General features: G+C 61.7%; 1 protein-coding gene across 1 annotated transcript; it reads left to right on the forward strand.

Annotated features, from left to right (window-relative positions):
* Positions 1 to 1,879: 1,879 nt before the first annotated feature.
* On the forward strand, positions 1,880 to 18,406 carry ADAM8 (ADAM metallopeptidase domain 8). Its single transcript, XM_063164262.1, has 21 exons — positions 1,880 to 1,940; positions 3,095 to 3,201; positions 8,249 to 8,325; positions 8,473 to 8,551; positions 9,643 to 9,719; positions 10,806 to 10,992; positions 11,813 to 11,878; positions 11,966 to 12,034; positions 12,583 to 12,752; positions 12,838 to 12,919; positions 13,387 to 13,535; positions 14,699 to 14,876; positions 15,494 to 15,583; positions 15,772 to 15,967; positions 16,243 to 16,342; positions 16,493 to 16,679; positions 16,765 to 16,842; positions 16,921 to 17,005; positions 17,092 to 17,209; positions 17,290 to 17,503; positions 17,637 to 18,406. Exons 1-21 carry the CDS (start codon positions 1,880 to 1,882, stop codon positions 17,790 to 17,792), a joined length of 2,526 nt encoding a protein of 841 aa, XP_063020332.1. The 3' UTR covers positions 17,793 to 18,406.
* Positions 18,407 to 18,441: the final 35 nt, after the last annotated feature.

Consider the following 18,441-nt stretch of genomic DNA (forward strand, 5'->3'; position numbering starts at 1 on the left):
CAGGAACAAGGGGTAACCAGGGCCAGGGGCACAGAGGCCTTGGGGGCAGGAGTGGGGACCTGGGGATGTGTGTGAGGGCTGTGGGCACAGGACTGAGTGCTCCTGTCCTTCCTCTCCCTCACTGCTCCTGTGCAGCGACCTCCAGAGCTCGCAGGAGGGAGAGCCAGGTTCTGTGTGCTCCGTGGCCTGCAGCTGCTGATCCTGCTTGCCAGAGGGAGAGAGAGCCCAGCAGAGGGTGGGGACCAGCAGCCAGCACTGAGTCCCACTGGAAGTCATGGAGAGTTCATTGAATCAACATTGAATTTATGACTAATCCCAAATCCGCTCACACCCACGTGCCTCTGTCCATTTCCATTTCCTGGTTGTCCCTGGCCAGAAACACCCAGAAATACAAACGTGCCCAGCTTATCTGCCCGGATCTCCCAGCTCCAGTGCTTCCTGTGACAGTCCAGCCACCCCAGTGCCCTGAGTGCCCCTGCAGAGCCACAGGAATGTCCCACCAAGCCATACACACAGTCCCCAGTGCCACCCGGACCATCCTCCCACCCCAATGTCCTGTGGGCACCCTCCTCCCCCTCACTGACCCAGCCCCCCGTGCCCCAGGGCCTGTCCCCAGAGCCTCACAGCCAGCCATGGTTCCCCACAGAGCGCTCCTGGATGCTCATGGACAGTCCCCAGTGTCCCCTCTGGTGTCCTGCAGACCTTCCCTGTCACCTTGTGCACGCCAGGGACCATCCAGATACCCTGTGAGCCCTTCCCAGTGCCCCATGTCCCTCCTAGTGCCCCTTGGACAGTCCCCAGTGCCCCAGGGACCACCCCCCAATTCCCCAGTGGCCCATGGACACGCTCCAATGGCCTTTGGACCCTCTCCAGTGCTCCCTCCCCAGTGTCCCTCAGCCCCTCCAGGTGTCCCTGTGTACCCTCCCCGATTCTCCACGGACCCCCGTGATTGCCCGGGCACAGTCCCCAAGGCCTCACAGAGCCCCACAGAGCACCCTCACATTCCCCGTGGGCACTCCCCATTTCCCTACGGACACCCCCGGTGCCCGCGGATCCTCCTCGATCCCCACCGGCTGCCCCCGGTGCCGTGGCCCCTCCTCAGTTCCCCATGGACGCCCTCAGTGTCCCCGGAGCCCCCTCCCCACTGCCAGCAGGCAGCTCCCCATGCCCTCCCCGGTTCCCCGTGCCCCCATCCCCCGGTGCCCCCATCTCCGGGTGCCCCCCTCTCCCCATGCCCCCATCTCCCGGTGCCCCCCTCTCCCTGTGCCACTCATATCCCGGTGCCCCCATCTCCCGGTTCCCTGTGCCCCCATTTCCCTGTGCCACTCATATCCCGGTGCCCCTCATATCCCGGTGTCCCCATCTCCCGGTGCCCCCATCTCCCGGTGCCCCCCTCTGCCCATGCCCGCCATCTCCCGTGTCCTCATCTCCCGGTGCACCCATATCCCGGTTCCCCGTGCCCCCATCTCCCGGTGCCCCTCATATCCCGGTGCCCCTCAAATCCCGCTGTCCCCATCTCCCCGTGCCCTCATCTCCCTGTGCCCCATCTCCCGGTACCCCATCTCCCTGTGCCCCTCATATCCCTGTGCCCCCATCTCCCTGTGCCCCTCATATCCCGGTGCCCCCATCTCCCGGTGCCCCCATCTCCCGGTGCCCCCATCTCCCCGTGCCCTCATCTCCCTGTGCCCCATCTCCCGGTGCCCCCATATCCCGTTGCCCCATATCCCGGTGTCCCCATCCCCCGGTGTCCCCGCCGTTCCCCGCCGTGGGCGGCCCGTCCCGCCCGCCCCGCCCCGTCCCGTCCGGGCCGTGGGTGAGTCACGGCGGGCGGGGGCTGCCGGCGGCGCGGCGAGCGGGGGCACGGCGGGACCTCCGAGCCATGGCCCCGCCGCTGCTGCTGCCGCTGCTGCCGCTGCTGCTGCTGTCGCTGCCGGCCCGCGGTGAGCCGGGCTCCGGGAGGGCGGGCGGGCACCTGGGGGGCGATGGAGGCACCGGGATGCGGGTACGGGGATGCTTTCCCCCACGGAGGCACCGGGATGCGGGCACGGGGATGCTTTCCCCCGTGGAGACACCGGGATGCGGGCACGGGGATGCTTTCCCCCCACGGAGGCACCGGGATGCGGGCACGGGGATGCTCCGCTGGAGGGGGAGGATGATGGGGAAGGGACGCCCGGGCCGGGCTCTCTCCCACCGGGATGCTCCCGGTGCCTCCCGGGCCGTGCGGGCGCCTCGGGAAGGCGACAGGAGGGTGACAGGGAGGTCCCCCCGGCCATCACTTAAACGCGGTGTCCCGGGACTCATCTGGCTCCGGGCACCCTCGGAGGGAGCGTCCAGCGCCGTCCGACCGCGGCGTTCGGGAATCCCGGGAAAAGCAGAGCGTTTGTGGCAGGAATTCTCCGCTCCGGCATCCAGGCAAGGCTGGGAGGGGGCTGAGCCAGCCAGGCACCAGCCGCGCTCCCCGGCAGCCCCCACAGCCGCCAGACGCCGAGTCACACGCGGTGCCATCACCATGCGGAGCTGGAAAACCTCTCCCTGTATCGCCGCACCGGGGATCTGGGATCCAGATCCCTTTTTGGGGTTTCCAGCCCCAGAGGGACTTGCTGGCTCTCAGGTGATGCTGAGAAACCCAGATCCCTTTTTGGGGTTTCCAGCCCCAGAGGGACTTGCTCGCTCTCAGGTGATGCTGAGAAATCCAAATCCCTTCGAGTTTCCATCCCCAAAGGGACTCGCTCGCTCTCAGGTGATGCTGAGCGCTCTGAGTTGAGTTCCCAGCTGATATTTCAGGATTTGCTCTTCGGGGTCATCCCAGCACCTTTACACTGGCTGCTCTCGTTGTCCCCTAGCCTGACACCCGAGGGAGCGGCGTGTTGGACAGGGAGGGAGGGTTTAGGGTGGATTTCAGGGAAAGGTTCTTCCCCCAGGGAATGGTCCCGGCCCTGAGGCTGCAAGAGCTCCAGGAGAACTTGGACACTGCTCCCAGGGTGGGATTGTTGGGGGTCAGGAGCTGGGTCAGTGATCCGTGTGTGACTCGGGATGATATCCCGTGCCCCGGTGGTTCCCGGGCCTCTGTCTCAAATCCCTTGGGCTTTTCCAGGCTCCAGGGCCGGGCCGCAGGAGCTGCCGCACGTGGAGCGCTACGAGACGGTGCTGCCGCGGGAGCTGCCGGTGCCCCGGGCCAAGAGAGAGCTCCCCGCGCCTCCGGTGAGTCCCGGGGAATGCGCCCGGGGGGATGCGACCGGCAGGGACCTTGTCCCACCACCGGCCTCGGAGCGGGACCCTGGACCAACATTTTGGCCAGACCCGCTCAGCCCTGCCCCCAAAAAATGATGTGCTGCCCCTTTCCCTGCCTTGGAGATGCCGGAGCAGTGGATGAGATCAGCTTTTCTGGGCAGTTTGGGGTTTAATCAGGACCTGCGGAGCGGGGCTGCTTTCTCCAGTGCTTTTTTTGGAGACGTGACCCAGCGGTGCCACCTCTTGCAGCCCTGCCGTGATCTTGTGACATCTGGTCTTTCCTTAAGGAGGGGTTTGCAGAGCCTCGTGGAGCTGTAAGCACTTTTCTTGCTGTGTTTGCTGAAGTTGGGGCTTTTTTTTTTTTGTCCTCGGGGACGGAGAAATAAGAATCAGAAAGTTGCAGAAATCCACATGAAAGCAAAGCAGCGCTGTTTTTCTTGGGAAACCTGGCAATTTGGGGGAAGGAATGGGGTTTGAGTCAGGAGTTTGGAGTGCCTGACCTCAAAGTCACTTTCCTCATTGCCTCACAGTGAAATTCAGCCAATTTTTTTTTTGTTTTAAATTCCTTTTCTAGCCCCAAAAAGCGCCGATTTTAGCGCCTGGAGGCACGGAGGGACAGGGCACACGCATCCCCCAGTGCCTTACAGCACGTTCCTCTGTGATTCAAACCCTTCCTGATAAGCTAGCTTCAAAAACACTCCCCAAAGCATCTGTTTTCCCTGCTCCAGAAACCTAAACTTGTCCACGAGATAAACATTCCCCGGGCTATTTAGAGACGCCATCTGTGCCGGGCGTGCGCCGGCGCTGAACCCTCGGCAAGGGGAGCTCTCCCACCCCGAGGGATCCCTCTGGAGAGGACATCTGCCGTGAGCTCCATGCCTGGGCACTGCCACCGGGGCTGTCTGATGGTTGGCACCTGGGTTTGGTCTTGGCTTGGGTGGTTCTTGGACATCCCAAACCTGCCTTGTTCAGGGTAGGGACTCTCCTGCTTTCCAAGACCTTGGAAAGAGGTTAGGTTTGCTCTCCTGGGCATCTGGGTGGGGAAGAAGCTCTCAGCAAGGTTTGGCCACCACCAAGCCCATGTGAAACAGAGATGGGTGGGCTCCACACTGGCTCCTCCTGTAACCAGGATGGGCACAGGCCACCAGGAGCTGGTTCTGGGGCTGGAGTGGTTGGGACACATGGGGTTGGTCCAGCAGGTAGAGGTTGAAGCAGACCAGCAACCCCAAAGTTCATCCCTGCAGGCAGGGTGGAGCCCTGGGGTCTCCTGGTGCCACCCTCCCCACCAGCCCAGCAGGGAGAGGGGCACAGCCGGGATCTTCATGGAAAGGGCTCTGGAAAAGTGGGCAAGGCCTCTTGGCTCTTCCCAGCTGAGTTGGGGTGGGATGGGACATTCCAATCCCATCCCTATCCCATCCCATCCCATCCCATCCCCATCCCCATCCCCATCCCATCCCATCCCATCCCCATCTCCATCCCATCCCATCCCATCCCATCCCATCCCATCCATCCCATCCATCCCATCCCATCCCATCCCATCCCATCCCATCCCATCCCATCCCATCCCATCCCATCCCATCCCATCCATTCCCCATCCCATCCCATCCCCATCCCATCCCCATCTCCATCCCATCCCCATCCCATCCCATCCCTTCCCCTCCTATCCCATCCCATCCTCATCCCATCCCATCCCCATCCCATCCCCATCCCATCCCATCCCATCCCATCCCATCCCATCCCATCCCATCCCATCCCATCCCATCCCCATCCCATCCCATCCCCATCCCCATCCCCATCCCCATCCCCATCCCATCCCATTCCCATCCCATCCCCATCCCATCCCATCCCATGGATCCCATCCCATCCCCATCCCCATCCCATCTATCCCATCCCATCCCATCCCATCCCACCCCATCCCATCCCATCCCCATCCCATCCCATCCCATCCCCATCCCCATCCCCATCCCATCCATCCCATCCCATCCCCATCCCATCCCATCCCATCCCTTCCCCTCCTATCCCATCCCATCCTCATCCCATCCCATCCCATCCCATCCCATCCCCATCCCATCCCATCCCATCCCATCCCATCCCCATCCCATCCCATCCCATCCCATCCCATCCCATGGATCCCATCCCATCCCATCCCATCCCATCCCCATCCCATCCCATCCCATCCCCATCCCCATCCCATCCCATCCCATCCCATCCCATCCCATCCCATCCCCATCCCATCCCATCCCATCCCATCCCATCCCATCCCATCCCATCCCATCCCATCCCCATCCCATCCCATCCCATCCCATCCCATCCCATCCCATGGATCCCATCCCATCCCATCCCATCCCATCCCATCCCATCCCATCCCATCCATCCCATCCCATCCCATCCCATCCCCATCCCATCCCATCCCATCCCATCCCTTCCCCTCCTATCCCATCCAATCCTCATCCCATCCCATCCCATCCCATCCCCATCCCATCCCATCCCCATCCCATCCCATCCCCATCCCATCCCATTCCATCCCATCCCATCCCATCCCATCCCATCCCATCCCATCCCAATCCCCATCCCCATCCCATCCCATCCCATCCCCATCCCATCCCATCCCATCCCATCCCATCCCATCCCATCCCATCCCATCCCAATCCCCATCCCCATCCCATCCCATCCCATCCCATCCCATCCCATCCCATCCCATCCCCATCCCATCCCATCCCATCCCATCCCATCCCATCCCATCCCATCCCATCCCATCCCATCCCATCCCATCCCATCCCATCCCATCCCATCCCATCCCATCCCATCCCATCCCATCCCATCCCATCCCCATTCCATCCCCAGCTCTCCGGGTCTCTCCCTGGGAGCAGCTGGAGCATTCCCTGCTGTCCCTGTGCTCTGCTGAGCTGGCTCCCGTGGCCAGGCCGCTCTCGGGGCTGCTCCCAGAGCTTTCCCATCTGGAGCCCTTGCCCAGCCCGTGCTGAGGAGCCCGGGCTGATTCACAGCAGCTTCTGCAGGACGTTTTATTTGAAACTTGCCCTGCGGTCGTCTCCCTGACCCGGCAGCCCCTTCCAAGAGCTTTCCTGCCGTTCCTTCCGAGCTCTTCGGGCCTTGGGGCTGCCAACAATAACAAAGGATGGCTTTGTTGGGACAGATGCTGTTCATGAGACAGGAATTTTCTGTGGATTTCTAAGGAGAGTGGGGGCAGCTGAGTGCCAGGCAGAGCCTCTCACCTGGTGCTGCTGCTGGCACTGAGTCAGCAGGGCTCTCCACTCAGCCTGGCTCCCTCCAGGGCGCAGATCATCCCCTCGGGAATGCTGAGCCACGGCATGACAGCTGGCACTGCCACCCTCCCCGGGGAGAGGCAGCACACCTCATCCCTGAGGAATGCTGGCCCCGTGGGAAAGGCTGGCTCTGCCTTTGGCTGGGCTCTCTCCACACCTGGATTGGCAAGAGATGAGGATCTGCCCTCGGGAGAGGTGGATGTGCCCTCAGTGGAGGAGGATGTGCCATCAGGAGAGTGGATGTGCCATCAGTGGAGGTGGATGTGCCCTTGGGAGAGTGGATGTGCCCTCAGGAGAGGTGGATGTGCCCTCAGGAGAGGTGGATGTGCCCTCAGGAGAGTGGATGTGCCCTTGGGAGAGGTGGATGTGCCATTGGGAAAGGTGGATGTGCCATCAGGAGAGTGGATGTGCCCTCAGGAGAGGTGGATGTGCCCTCAGTGGAGGAGGATGTGCCATCAGGAGAGTGGATGTGCCCTCAGGAGAGGTGGATGTGCCCTTGGGAGAGGTGGATGTGCTCTCAGGAGAGGTGGATGTGCCATCAGGATGTGCCCTTGGGAGAGGTGGATCTGCCCTTGGGAGAGGTGGATGTGCCATCAGGAGAGTGGATGTGCCCTCAGGAGAGTGGATGTGCCCTCAGGAGAGTGGATGTGCCCTCAGGAGAGTGGATGTGCCATCAGGAGAGGTGGATGTGCCATCGGGAGAGGTGGATGTGCCCTCAGGAGAGTGGATGTGCCTCAGGAGAGGTGGATGTGCCCTCAGGAGAGGTGGATGTGCCCTCAGGAGAGGTGGATGTGTCATTGGGAGAGGTGGATGTGCCATTGGGAAAGGTGGATGTGCCATCAGGAGAGGTGGATGTGCCCTCAGGAGAGGTGGATGTGCCCTCAGGAGAGGTGGATGTGCCCTTGGGAGAGGTGGATCTGCCCTTGGGAGAGATGGATGTGTCCTCAGGAGAGGTGGATGTGCCCTCAGGACAGGTGGATGTGCCATCAGGGGAGGTGGATGTGCCATCAGGATGTGCCCTCAGGATGTGCCCTCAGGAGAGGTCTCGGGTCCCTGTGGCAAGGGCACAGCCTGGCACAGGACCGTGGCTCTTTCCCAGTGATTCCAGCGGGATGGAGGCTCTGTAGGTGGAGATCTCAGGATAACCCAGAGGGAAACACTTTTCCTGTAGGAGCATCTCCATCCTGGGGGTTCAGGGCTCAGCTGGCAGAGCCGCCCTGGCTCGCTCCCACTGGGATTGGGGACGCGGTGATGCCAAGATGTGCTCCGAGGCCGAGGGGAGGCAGTTCCCCAAACGTGCTGTGGCGTGTCAGACCGGGCAGGCAGGAAGAGGTCTGTGCTGATAGGAGCCATGGGGATCTTTGTGGTTCAGCTGGTGAGTAAGAGCTGGACTCACACCCCAAAAAAGGAGCTCTGTGCCTGGCGAGGAGGAAAGCTCAGTCCCTGGCAGGGCCATCTGCAGCCGTGTGTCAGACACGGGAAACCAGACTCTGCTGACTCGTCCCCTTGCTGGTGGCCTGTTCCCCGGCTCAGGATGCGTGGGGATTTGCCTGATTGCCCACAGGCTCCCTTCCTTCTCCTCTGATTTCCTGTGTCTTTGCTGCGTGCCCGCAGGCTGAGCAGCTCCCTCAGCAGGGCACGCACAGCCCCTGGCCCCTTTCTGGGCAGGATGGGGCCCCCCTGGAGCAGCTCTGGAGCTGCTGAGGCTCTGACGGCTCCTCTCTCTCCTGCAGAGCACCTACCCAAGCCACGTCCTCTATGGCATCCGTGCCGAGGGCAGGGAGCACCTCCTGTGGCTGGAGAGGAACAGGTGAGGGTCCCTTCTCCTGGTGTCACCGCACTGCTGAGCTCAGCTCAGCCCACAGCGCTTTGTGCCCTCCTTGCCAAGCCCACCCGGGGGTGTCACAGCCCCCAAATGCTCCCCCGAAGCTGCTGATGTCCCCTCCCCACCCCGCAGGGCCCTGCTGGGGCAGCACTACACCGAGACTCACTACTCTGCAAATGGCTCGGAGATCACGGAGCAGCCGGACACACAGGTATGGGCTGGGGACACACAGGGATGGCCTGGGGACACACAGGTATGGGCTGGGGACACACGGGTATGGGCTGGGGACACACAGGTACAGCTGGGGACACACAGGTACAGCTGGGGACACACAGGGATGGGGACACACAGGTACAGCTGGGGACACACAGGTACAGCTGGGGACACACAGGGATGGCCTGGGGACACACAGGTATGGGGACACACAGGTACAGCTGGGGACACACAGGTACAGCTGGGGACACACAGGGATGGCCTGGGGACACACGGGTATGGGCTGGGGACACACAGGTACAGCTGGGGGACACACAGGTATGGGCTGGGGACACACAGGGATGGCCTGGGGACACACAGGGATGGCCTGGGGACACACGGGTATGGGCTGGGGACACACAGGTACAGCTGGGGACACACAGGTATGGGCTGGGGACACACAGGTACAGCTGGGGACACACAGGGATGGCCTGGGGACACACAGGTACAGCTGGGGACACACAGGGATGGCCTGGGGACACACAGGTATGGCCTGGGGACACACAGGGATGGCCTGGGGACACACAGGTGTGGCCTGGGGACACACAGGTACAGCTGGGGACACACAGGTATGGGCTGGGGACACACAGGTATGGGCTGGGGACACACAGGGATGGCCTGGGGACACACAGGTACAGCTGGGGACACACAGGGATGGGCTGGGGACACACAGGTATGGGCTGGGGACACACAGGGATGGCCTGGGGACACGCAGGTATGGCCTGGGGACACACAGGTATGGGCTGGGGACACACAGGTACAGCTGGGGACACACAGGGATGGGCTGGGGACACACAGGTATGGGCTGGGGACACACAGGTACAGCTGGGGACACACAGGTACAGCTGGGGACACACAGGGATGGCCTGGGGACACACGGGTATGGGCTGGGAACACACAGGTACAGCTGGGGACACACAGGGATGGCCTGGGGACACACAGGTATGGGGACACACAGGTACAGCTGGGGACACACACTCCTGGGGGGAGCAGCTCTCCCAGCCCTGGGGTGCCAGGGCAGCCCCACAGCTGTGCCCCCTGTCCCTGCAGGATCACTGCTTCTACCAGGGCCACGTGCGGGGACAGCCCGACTCGGCAGCGAGCATCAGCACCTGCGCAGGGCTCAGGTGAGTGCAGCCCTGCTCGGGCTGGGGACAGCTGGGGACAGCTGCCAGCCTGGGCACGGGGCACGGTGACACGGGGGGACAGAGCCCTGGTGACACAGGGTGACAGAGCTCCGGTGAGCAGTGACAGAGTCCTGGTGACCAAGGGTGACAGAGCCATGGTGAGCCGGTGACAGAGCGCTGGTGAGCCCCAGTGTGACAGAGCCCTGGTGACAGAGCCCCGGGGACCAGAGTGACAGAGCCATGGTGACACAGATTGACAGAGCCCTGGTGACACAAGGTGACAGAGCCCAGTGACCCAGGGTGACAGACTCCCAGTGACAGAGCACTGGTGACCCAGAGTTTCAGAGCCCTGGTGACACAGAGTGACAGAGCCCCGGTGAGCAGAGTGACAGAGCCATGGTGACCCAATGTGACAGAACCCTGGTGACCAAGGGTGACAGAGCCATGGTGATCCACTGACAGAGCCCTGGTGAGCCCCGGTGACAGAGCCCTGGTGAGCAGAGTGACAGAGCCCTGGTGACACAGGGTGACAGAGCCCTGGTGATCCACTGACAGAGCCCTGGTGAGCCCCAGTGTGACAGAGCCCCGGTGACAGAGCCCTGGTGACACAGGGTGACAGAGCCCCAGCTCAGCTTTCCCTGCGGAAGGGACAGTGACATCCCTGTTCCTGCTGGAGCTGCTGCCCCCGGCTCCCGGCTCTTTGGGGTGACAGTGGAGCCCTGACCCCCCCGGAGCTCCGGGCAGGAATGCCCTGGCTGGATCCATCCGTAATTAAAGGATCAGCTGCCGAAGGCCAGGACATTCCTGCTGCCTGGAGCACTCCCAGTGAGTGACACTTGTGCTCTTGTCCCCTCCCAGCCCTGCAGCCGCTTTGGCAGCTGCGTTTATTGGGAATCCCAGAATGGTTGGGGATGGAAGGACCTTAAAGCCATGGGCAGGGACACCTTCACTAGACCTGAACAATCCCAGGGATGGGGCACCGACCACGGGCACTCCTGTAGGTCTGTCCGTGCGCTGCCTGTCCCCCAGCCTGACGCCTGCCCTCTGTCTGTCTGTCTGTCTGTCTGTGTGTGTGTCCGTCCCCAGCGGGTTTTTCCGGGTGAACGGGACCACGTTCCTGCTGGAGCCGCTGGACGGGGCCGTGGCCGGCCGGCACGCCGTGTACCGAGCCGCTCACCTGCGCGGCAAGCGCGGCACCTGCCGGGAGCCCGGCGCCGGCCTGCAGTACGACCGAGAGCCGCAGATCCCCGCGGCCATGAAGCTCTACCGATGGGTACGGATGGCATGGGATGGGATGGCATCCCTGCTCCTTCCTGAGCCCGTCCTGGGAGGGAGGAAGGGGTTCTGAGCATCTCGGCCATGATCCCGTCCCATGGGGCGGTGTCAGTGCCCCCACACAGGGTTTGTGGTGGGAACAGGTCCCTGGATCTTGTGCCATGAGCAGGAGCATCTGTGATCCTGCAGAGCCTGGTGGGGTATCCTGTGGCATTTGCTGGCAACCCAACGAGGTGTGAGAGAGTGATGCTTATCTTCCTATCAGAATTATCATCTTATCAGAATTAACATCTTATCAGAAGGCTAATTAATGGCTTTATTATACTATATTATTCTATACATCTAAAAACTGAACCTCCAAGCACTCCACTCTGCACACAATGCACAGAACCTCATGACTGTCACCCCACAGTCCTGACACACACTCTTGGCCCTAACAGGCCTTGTAGCAAAACCCCATCACTTTGGGTAAACAATCCCCATATTGCATTCTGTTTCTGCACAAACACAGGCACAGCAAATGAGATAAGAACTGGTTTTCCTTTCTCTGAGGTTCAGAGAATGTGAATCCCAGAAATATTCTTGGGAAGAATTGTGCCTTGCTTTTCTCTGTGAGGAGAAATGTGGGGCTGCAGCATCCCAGCGTCCGCAGGCTGGAAGAGGTCTGTAACCCAGCAAAACAGCATCCCAGAGCTGAGCTAGGAGACCTGCTGACCTTGGGGGGCCCTCCAGGATCCAGCACACTCCCCCATGGGATGTGGGGCAGCTGGTGGCTTGGCAAGCTGGAAGCTGAGCCCTCCTTTCCTCTTCCCTCTCAGAAATCAGGTCCGGTCCAAAAAGGTCCCCGGTACGTGGAGCTGGTGCTGGTGGCAGACAACCAGGAGGTAAAGTGGGCAGAACGGTGCTGGGGGTTTGCTGTCCCACCTGCAGTGGGGAGCTCACCCGGGAGCCTCTCTGTGTCCTCCCCACAGTTCAGGAAGCACAAGGACCTGCGCACGGTGCAGAACCGCATGAAGGAGATCGTGAACCACGTGGACAAGGTGAGCCCAGGCCTCTGGATCCCCCTCCCAGCTCCGCTGTGGGCACAGGGGAGGTGGCACAGAGCCTGGCACGGGTGGGGTGGTGGAGCTGGAGCCAACCTCAGCCCCACAGAGCGACCACATCCCTCCATGTGTGACCCACCCCAACCGCATGTGCAGCGTGGACATGAGTACTCAGCTCTGTCCACAAGGGAAATTTTGTCCTGTAACCCCTGGGAGCCCATCCCGTGGCCACTCTCAGGCTGCTAACAAAAGGAGGGATGCACTGGGCCATGCTGGCTTTCCTGGTGGCTTTGCTCCAGCCCCAGTTGTTGGTTAGCAGTGTGGGAGCCACACCCCAGCCTCCACCAGCCAAGAGACAGCCCAGAGGTTTGGGGGGCAACCCTGTGTCCATGGCCACCCCAGCTGGTGTCCTTTATTGAGGTGACAGAGGTGACATTGCTCAGTGAGGAGCGTCCTGGGCTGGGCTGCAGCTCCTGGGGCAGGTGGGACCTCCCTGCTCTGCTGCAGCCCCAGTCCAGGCTCCCTCTGCCTGTGTCCCACCCCAGCTGTACCAGCCCCTCCGCCTGCGGGTGGCCCTCATTGGCCTGGAGGTGTGGAACCACAGGGACAAAATCACCGTCAGCCCCAACCCCGAGGTGACCCTGGACAACTTCCTGCACTGGCGGGAGGCGGAGCTGCTGAGGAAGAAGCCCCACGACAACGCCCAGCTGATCACGTAAGGACATGGTGGGGGGACACCTCCCTGTCACCCTCCCAGGGCAGGTGGCCATGGTGGCATCTCCATCATCTCCATCCCACAGGGGCGTTGACTTCCATGGCAACACCGTGGGGCTGGCCAAGAAGCTGGTGATGTGCACCAGGGACTCGGGCGGCGTCAACCAGGTGGGTGCTGTGCCCTGCCCTCCCTGCACTGCCACCAGGGCCACCCCCTCCTCCAGCTGTCCCCCTCTGCAGCCTCACAGCTGGATTTGGTCCCTGGCATCTCCATCCCCTAAGTGACTGACCCCCAGAGAGGTGCTGGGGCTGTGGACACACGGCTGGGTACCTGTGGTACCTTTGGTGCACTTGGGAAGCCTCCCAGAGAAGCTCCACGGACACAGGAGCTGGGATTTTAGGAGGCTGTCAGGGACTGGCTGTGCTCCTCCTCTGGGACCTGTGACTCCCAGAGCCACCACAAAGAATCACTTTTGGAGCAGTCTAAGCTCACTGTCAGCCCTGAGAGACCAACCTGGGCCTCTTGAGGGACCATGTCCAACTTGTGTCTTCCTTCACCTGAGCGTGGCAGTGTGAGGGGACACATGGAGAAGCCAGGAGGGCCCCTAACCCAGGCTGGGCTCCTTGTCCCACAGGACCACAGCACGAACCCCATCGGAGCTGCCTCCACCATGGCCCACGAGATGGGGCACAACCTGGGCATGTCCCACGACGAGGACGTCGCCGGCTGCCGCTGCCCTGTGCCCAAAGCTGACGGGGGCTGCGTCATGGCAGGGAGCGTGGGGTGAGTGAAGGGGGCAGGGGGACATCCCTGGGCTGCAAAAACACCCAATGACAGGGCGTCCTGAGGGGGTGGAACCAGTGAGATGGTCAGGTCTGGGTGGACATTTCACCCCATCTTACCTCACTGCATATCATTGTCACTGCTTTGTAATGAAGAGATGGGACTGTTTTCAGGCTCAGAACCATTTATTGCTCAGATAAACATCAGTTTCAGAGGCTGTGAGATTTTAGAGGAGCAAGCACTCAGCCATAGCTCGAAGCAGTCACAAGTTCCTTGTTACAAGGCAATACAGAACTTTCTAACCCAATGGACAGATGCCACAAGGTTCATTTTGCTTTTCTAACTCATCATCTTTACTTCCCTGTGGATACTTTTGCCCAATGGCCTTCTGCCACACTTATATGCTTCTATTATAACTTCTAAACTCTCAGCTCACCCCCATACAACCACACCCTACCTTATAAACCCTTCACCGTCTTATCAATGCAGTTTTCTATATTATAAACCCTTCACCACCTTATCAATACAGTTTTCTACATTATAAACCCTTCACCATCTTATCAATACCGTTTTCTATATTATAAATACTTTACCATCTTATCAATGCAGTTTTCTACATTATAAACCCTTCACCATCTTATCAATACCATTTTCTATATTATAAATACTTTACCATCTTATCAAAGCAGTTTTCTATATTATAAACCCTTCACCACCGTATCAATGCAGTTTTCTACATTATAAACCCTTCACCATCTTATCAATACAGTTTTCTATATTATAAACCCTTCACCACCTTATCAATGCAGTTTTCTACATTATAAACCCTTCACCATCTTATCAATACAGTTTTCTACATTGTAAACCCTTCACCCTCTCATCAATACAGTTTTCTACATTATGAACCTTTCACCACCTTATAAGTGCAGTTTCTCACTTAGGGTACAGAAACACAAGTTTATTATTTTTCTGCTTAATGTCTGTATATTTTATTTTTATATCAATCCAAGCTTCTCCCAAGGCTGCAGATCAACCCCTTCAGTGCCTGTGGAAGTTCCTATTTTTCCGATTCCCATAACCACAGATGCTTCTGAGTGGACGGGTGTCCCTCCCGCTGCCCCCGGGGCTCTCTGCTGACCGTGTCCCGTGCTGTGCCCCCGCAGGCTGGTGTACCCCAAGCTCTTCAGCCGCTGCAGCGAGCAGGACATGTGGCAGTTCCTGGGGGACCCCCGCACCAGCTGCCTGCTGAACGCGCCCCGCGCCGACGAGCTCTACGGGGGCCCGGTGTGCGGGAACCAGTTCGTGGAGCGGGGAGAGCAGTGCGACTGCGGCACGCCCCAGGTGGGGATGCCCTCCCGAGGTGGCCAGCAGGGACCTTAGAGCTGTCTGGTTCCTGATGCTCCTGCCAAAAAATAACCGGCAGAGGATGTTCGTGTGTGCCCTCCCCCCGCCTTCGTGTGGCTGGCTGTGATTTTAGCCTAGGAAATACGGACATCCCCTCGTGTCCTCCAAAGGCGTCCCCCCTCCAGGAGGGAACATCAGGGCAGGCTGTTCTTTCAAGAGTTGTGCTCAGCTGCTCCTCACCCCTACCAGAATGTTGGAATTAAGACAGACCGACAGACAGACAGATAGGCAATGCCTCTGGGATCAATCCCTGAATGTTCCCTGCCCCAGGGAGCACAGAAATCCTCACTTTTTCTCCTTGTGCAAAGGGAACCAGCTCAGGCTCCATCTTTTGAAAAAATCCTTTCTGGCCCTTTGGTTTGGGGTTGGTAAAGGGGATAAAGAGGCAGCAGGAATGTCCGTCCCCACCTGGGATGTTGTTGTGGTTTTAGCCCGTGGTTTAACCCTGCTATGGGCAGCTGGTGACTTGGCAGCCTGGTCCCCTGGGAAAGGAAGGAAAGGGTCCTTCAGGGGCTTCCAGGAGGGTTTAATTCCATCCCATCCCTGTCCCGCAGGAGTGCTCGGACCGCTGCTGCAATGCCACCACGTGCCAGCTGAGAGAGGGAGCCGAGTGTGCCCGCGGGGAATGCTGCCAGGACTGCAAGGTACTGCCGCCCGAGGGAGCAGCTCCGCAGGCTCCTAACCCGGGGCAGAGCCGGTCCGAGCCCTGGCGGAGCGGCTCAGTCGGTAGCCGAGTGCCTGGATCCAGGATGTGCTGGGAGGCGTTTCCCAGAGCGGTGCCTGGAGAAGTGAGAGCACCCAGGCAGCGCTGACCCCGCTGCTCCCCGTGCAGGTGAAGGCTGCAGGGACGCTCTGCCGGGCCAGCAAGAACGACTGCGACCTGGCCGAGCACTGCAGCGGCCTGAGCGCCGAGTGCCCCGAGGATGTGTTCCAGGAGAACGGCATCTCCTGCCAGCACGGCAGCGGCTACTGCTACAACGGGGCCTGCCCTTCGCACGGCGAGCAGTGCCGGGCGCTCTGGGGCGCAGGTACGGCCCCTTCCCCTTCCCTTCCCTTCCCTTCCCTTCCCTTCCCTTCCCTTCCCTTCCCTTCCCTTCCCTTCCCTTCCCTTCCCTTCCCTTCCCTTCCCTTCCCTTCCCTTCCCTTCCCTTCCCTTCCCCTTCCCTTCCCCTCCCTTCCATCCTCCTGCCCCACCAGCTGCGGGATGTGCCTGCATCCCCCGGGCCAGCGCATCGCCCGGCTGGGGTCCCTTCTTGCATCCCAGGATCCCAAAACGGGATGACATTTTCCGTGTGTCCCGCAGAGGCGCAGGTGGCTCCCGACGTCTGCTTCAAGCAAAACAGCGAGCAGCACGTTCACCTGCACTGCCTGACCGAGTACGGCAAGCAGCCCTGCAGCCCCAAGTAAGGACGGGGGTGCGGGGGAGCCCCAGACGGGGGTGAGGGGGATGCCCCAGACGGGGGAGCCCCAGACGGGGATGCGGGGATGCCCCAGATGGGGGTGCGGGGGAGCCCCAGCCCGGCCGGGCCGCGCTCACGGCTCTGTCCCCGCAGGGATGTCAAGTGCGGCACGCTGCTGTGCCTGAGCGACAAGACCCAGCCCATCCTGGGCACCGGCTACTACTCCTTCGGCTACTACTTCGGCCGCTTCAAGTGCAAGGCGGTGATCGCGGGCAGCGACGCCGGCGAGGCGGCCGAGCTGCGGCTGGTGCCCACCGGCGCCAAGTGCGGCGAGGAGATGGTGAGAGCCGAGCGGGGCCGTGCCGGGCCGGGCAGGGTGAGCGCCGGCCCCGGGACAGCCTCAGAGCCCCCGTGTCTGCCCCCAGGTCTGCTACGCCGGCCGCTGCCAGAACCTGCTGGTCTACGGCGACAAGAACTGCTCGGCCAAGTGCAACAACCACGGGGTAGGCGGTGCGATGGCCCCTCCCGGAGGTGCCGCTGTGGCACCGCCACCGCCCTGACCCGCTCCGTCCCCTCCCCAGGTGTGCAACCACCGGCGCGAGTGTCACTGCGACCCGGGCTGGGCAGCGCCCTACTGCGAGCAGGAGATTTCGGGCATAGCCGCAGGTGGGTGCCGAGGAGGGGCCTGGGGAGGGGGCTGGCACCGCTGCCCGGTGCCGCTCCTTCACCAGCGCCCGGTTTGGTCCCCGCAGGCAGCGGCGGAGCGGTGCTGGCGGCCGGGCTGGCCGTGCTGGCCCTGGCCGGGGTCGGGCTGGCGGCGGGCGGCGCGGTGCTCCTGAGGGCCAGGGCGGCGCGGCGCTCGCACAAAGGGTAACTCATTCCCGCCCCGGTGCTCGGGGCTGAGCTCCAGGGGTGCCCGAGCAGCCCCTCACGGTGCCCGTGTCCCACAGGAGCTCCAGCGGGACTCCCTCCGGCCTGGCCAACCCGCTGTTCCTGGAGGGCGGCCGGGCGCGGCCGGGGCGCCGGCAGCTGAGCCGCGGGGACATCGGGCAGCCCAGCCTGCTGAGCAGCACGGCGGCCCCGCGGCTCACCCGGGCTCACAGCCCCGTGCTGGCCCCGCGGCCACCGGGGCCGCCTCGGTGCCTCCCGGAATGGCCCCCGCAGGTAACCCCACCTTCCCTCCCGATGGCCCCAGTCCCACCTGTGCGGTGGCTTGGGGGCGACTGGGGACCCTTCCTCCCCCCTGCCCCTCCGGGTCCCTGCCCAGGTGAGGCAGTCGGGTCTCTCCTCCCGCCAGGCGAAGCCGAAGCCGCCCAGCAAACCTCTGCCAGCGCTGAAGGGCAAAGCGCCGAGCCAGGGCGAGGGACCGCCGGTACCGACCCTCCCACCGAGCCCCTTTCAGCGGTGTCCCCCGCCCAAGGTGGCCCTGAAGCCGCCCCCGGGCAGGAGGTGACCAAGGATGCTGCGAGGAGCGGCACCGCTGGCGGGTGGCACCGCTGGGGAGCCATGGTCTCGCTGCCACCCTTACTTGAATCGCCGGCCGGAGCCTCGGGCCGTGCCCGGGCTGGGCACCAGTGTTTACAGATCCTCGAGTTGTGCCTTAATGGACTCGGCAGCCTCAGGGGGAGCCGCCAGCCGGGGCTTCCCAAGGAAACCAGGAGAGGGGACAATGCCAGCTCCTGGTTTGGGGCACCAACCCACGCTGGCCCAGGCTCTCCTGTGCCCTGGGAGCTGCTGCCTTCTCTCCCGACGTCCTGAATGTGTCCTGGAGCTCCTGGCATCATGCGGCAGGAAGAGAACAGCTCCGTGGGGACCTGCCCTGGCTCTGTGGGGACATCACACAGGGGAATGTCACCCAGGTCCAAGCTGGGCTTGGCCTCCCCACGGGGCCTTTATCTCTGGAGTTATTCCTTAAGTGTTCAAAAGGGAATTCCCTGGGAGCCGTTTTACTGCAGCCATTTATTTATGACCCTCATGTGACCACTTTGAGCCACTTGCTGTAAAACCAGGCCTCCCATTTTTGATATAATTTAGGTTCAAGGCTTTTATACCAATAAAGACTGAAGGAAGAGGTGTCATGGGGTGTGTGTGGGCAGGAGGGC

Source organism: Melospiza melodia, chromosome 9, assembly GCF_035770615.1.
Source record: "Melospiza melodia melodia isolate bMelMel2 chromosome 9, bMelMel2.pri, whole genome shotgun sequence".
Lineage (NCBI taxonomy): Eukaryota > Metazoa > Chordata > Aves > Passeriformes > Passerellidae > Melospiza > Melospiza melodia.

Excerpts from the sequence above, each read along its gene's own strand:
- ADAM8 (XM_063164262.1), top strand. The coding sequence starts at position 1,880 with ATGGCCCCGCCGCTGCTGCTGCCGCTGCTGCCGCTGCTGCTGCTGTCG. Across the intron at positions 1,941-3,094 it reads GCTGTCGCTGCCGGCCCGCG|GCTCCAGGGCCGGGCCGCAG; the intron begins GTGAGCCGGGCT and ends GGGCTTTTCCAG. Across the intron at positions 15,584-15,771 it reads AATGCTGCCAGGACTGCAAG|GTGAAGGCTGCAGGGACGCT; the intron begins GTACTGCCGCCC and ends CTCCCCGTGCAG.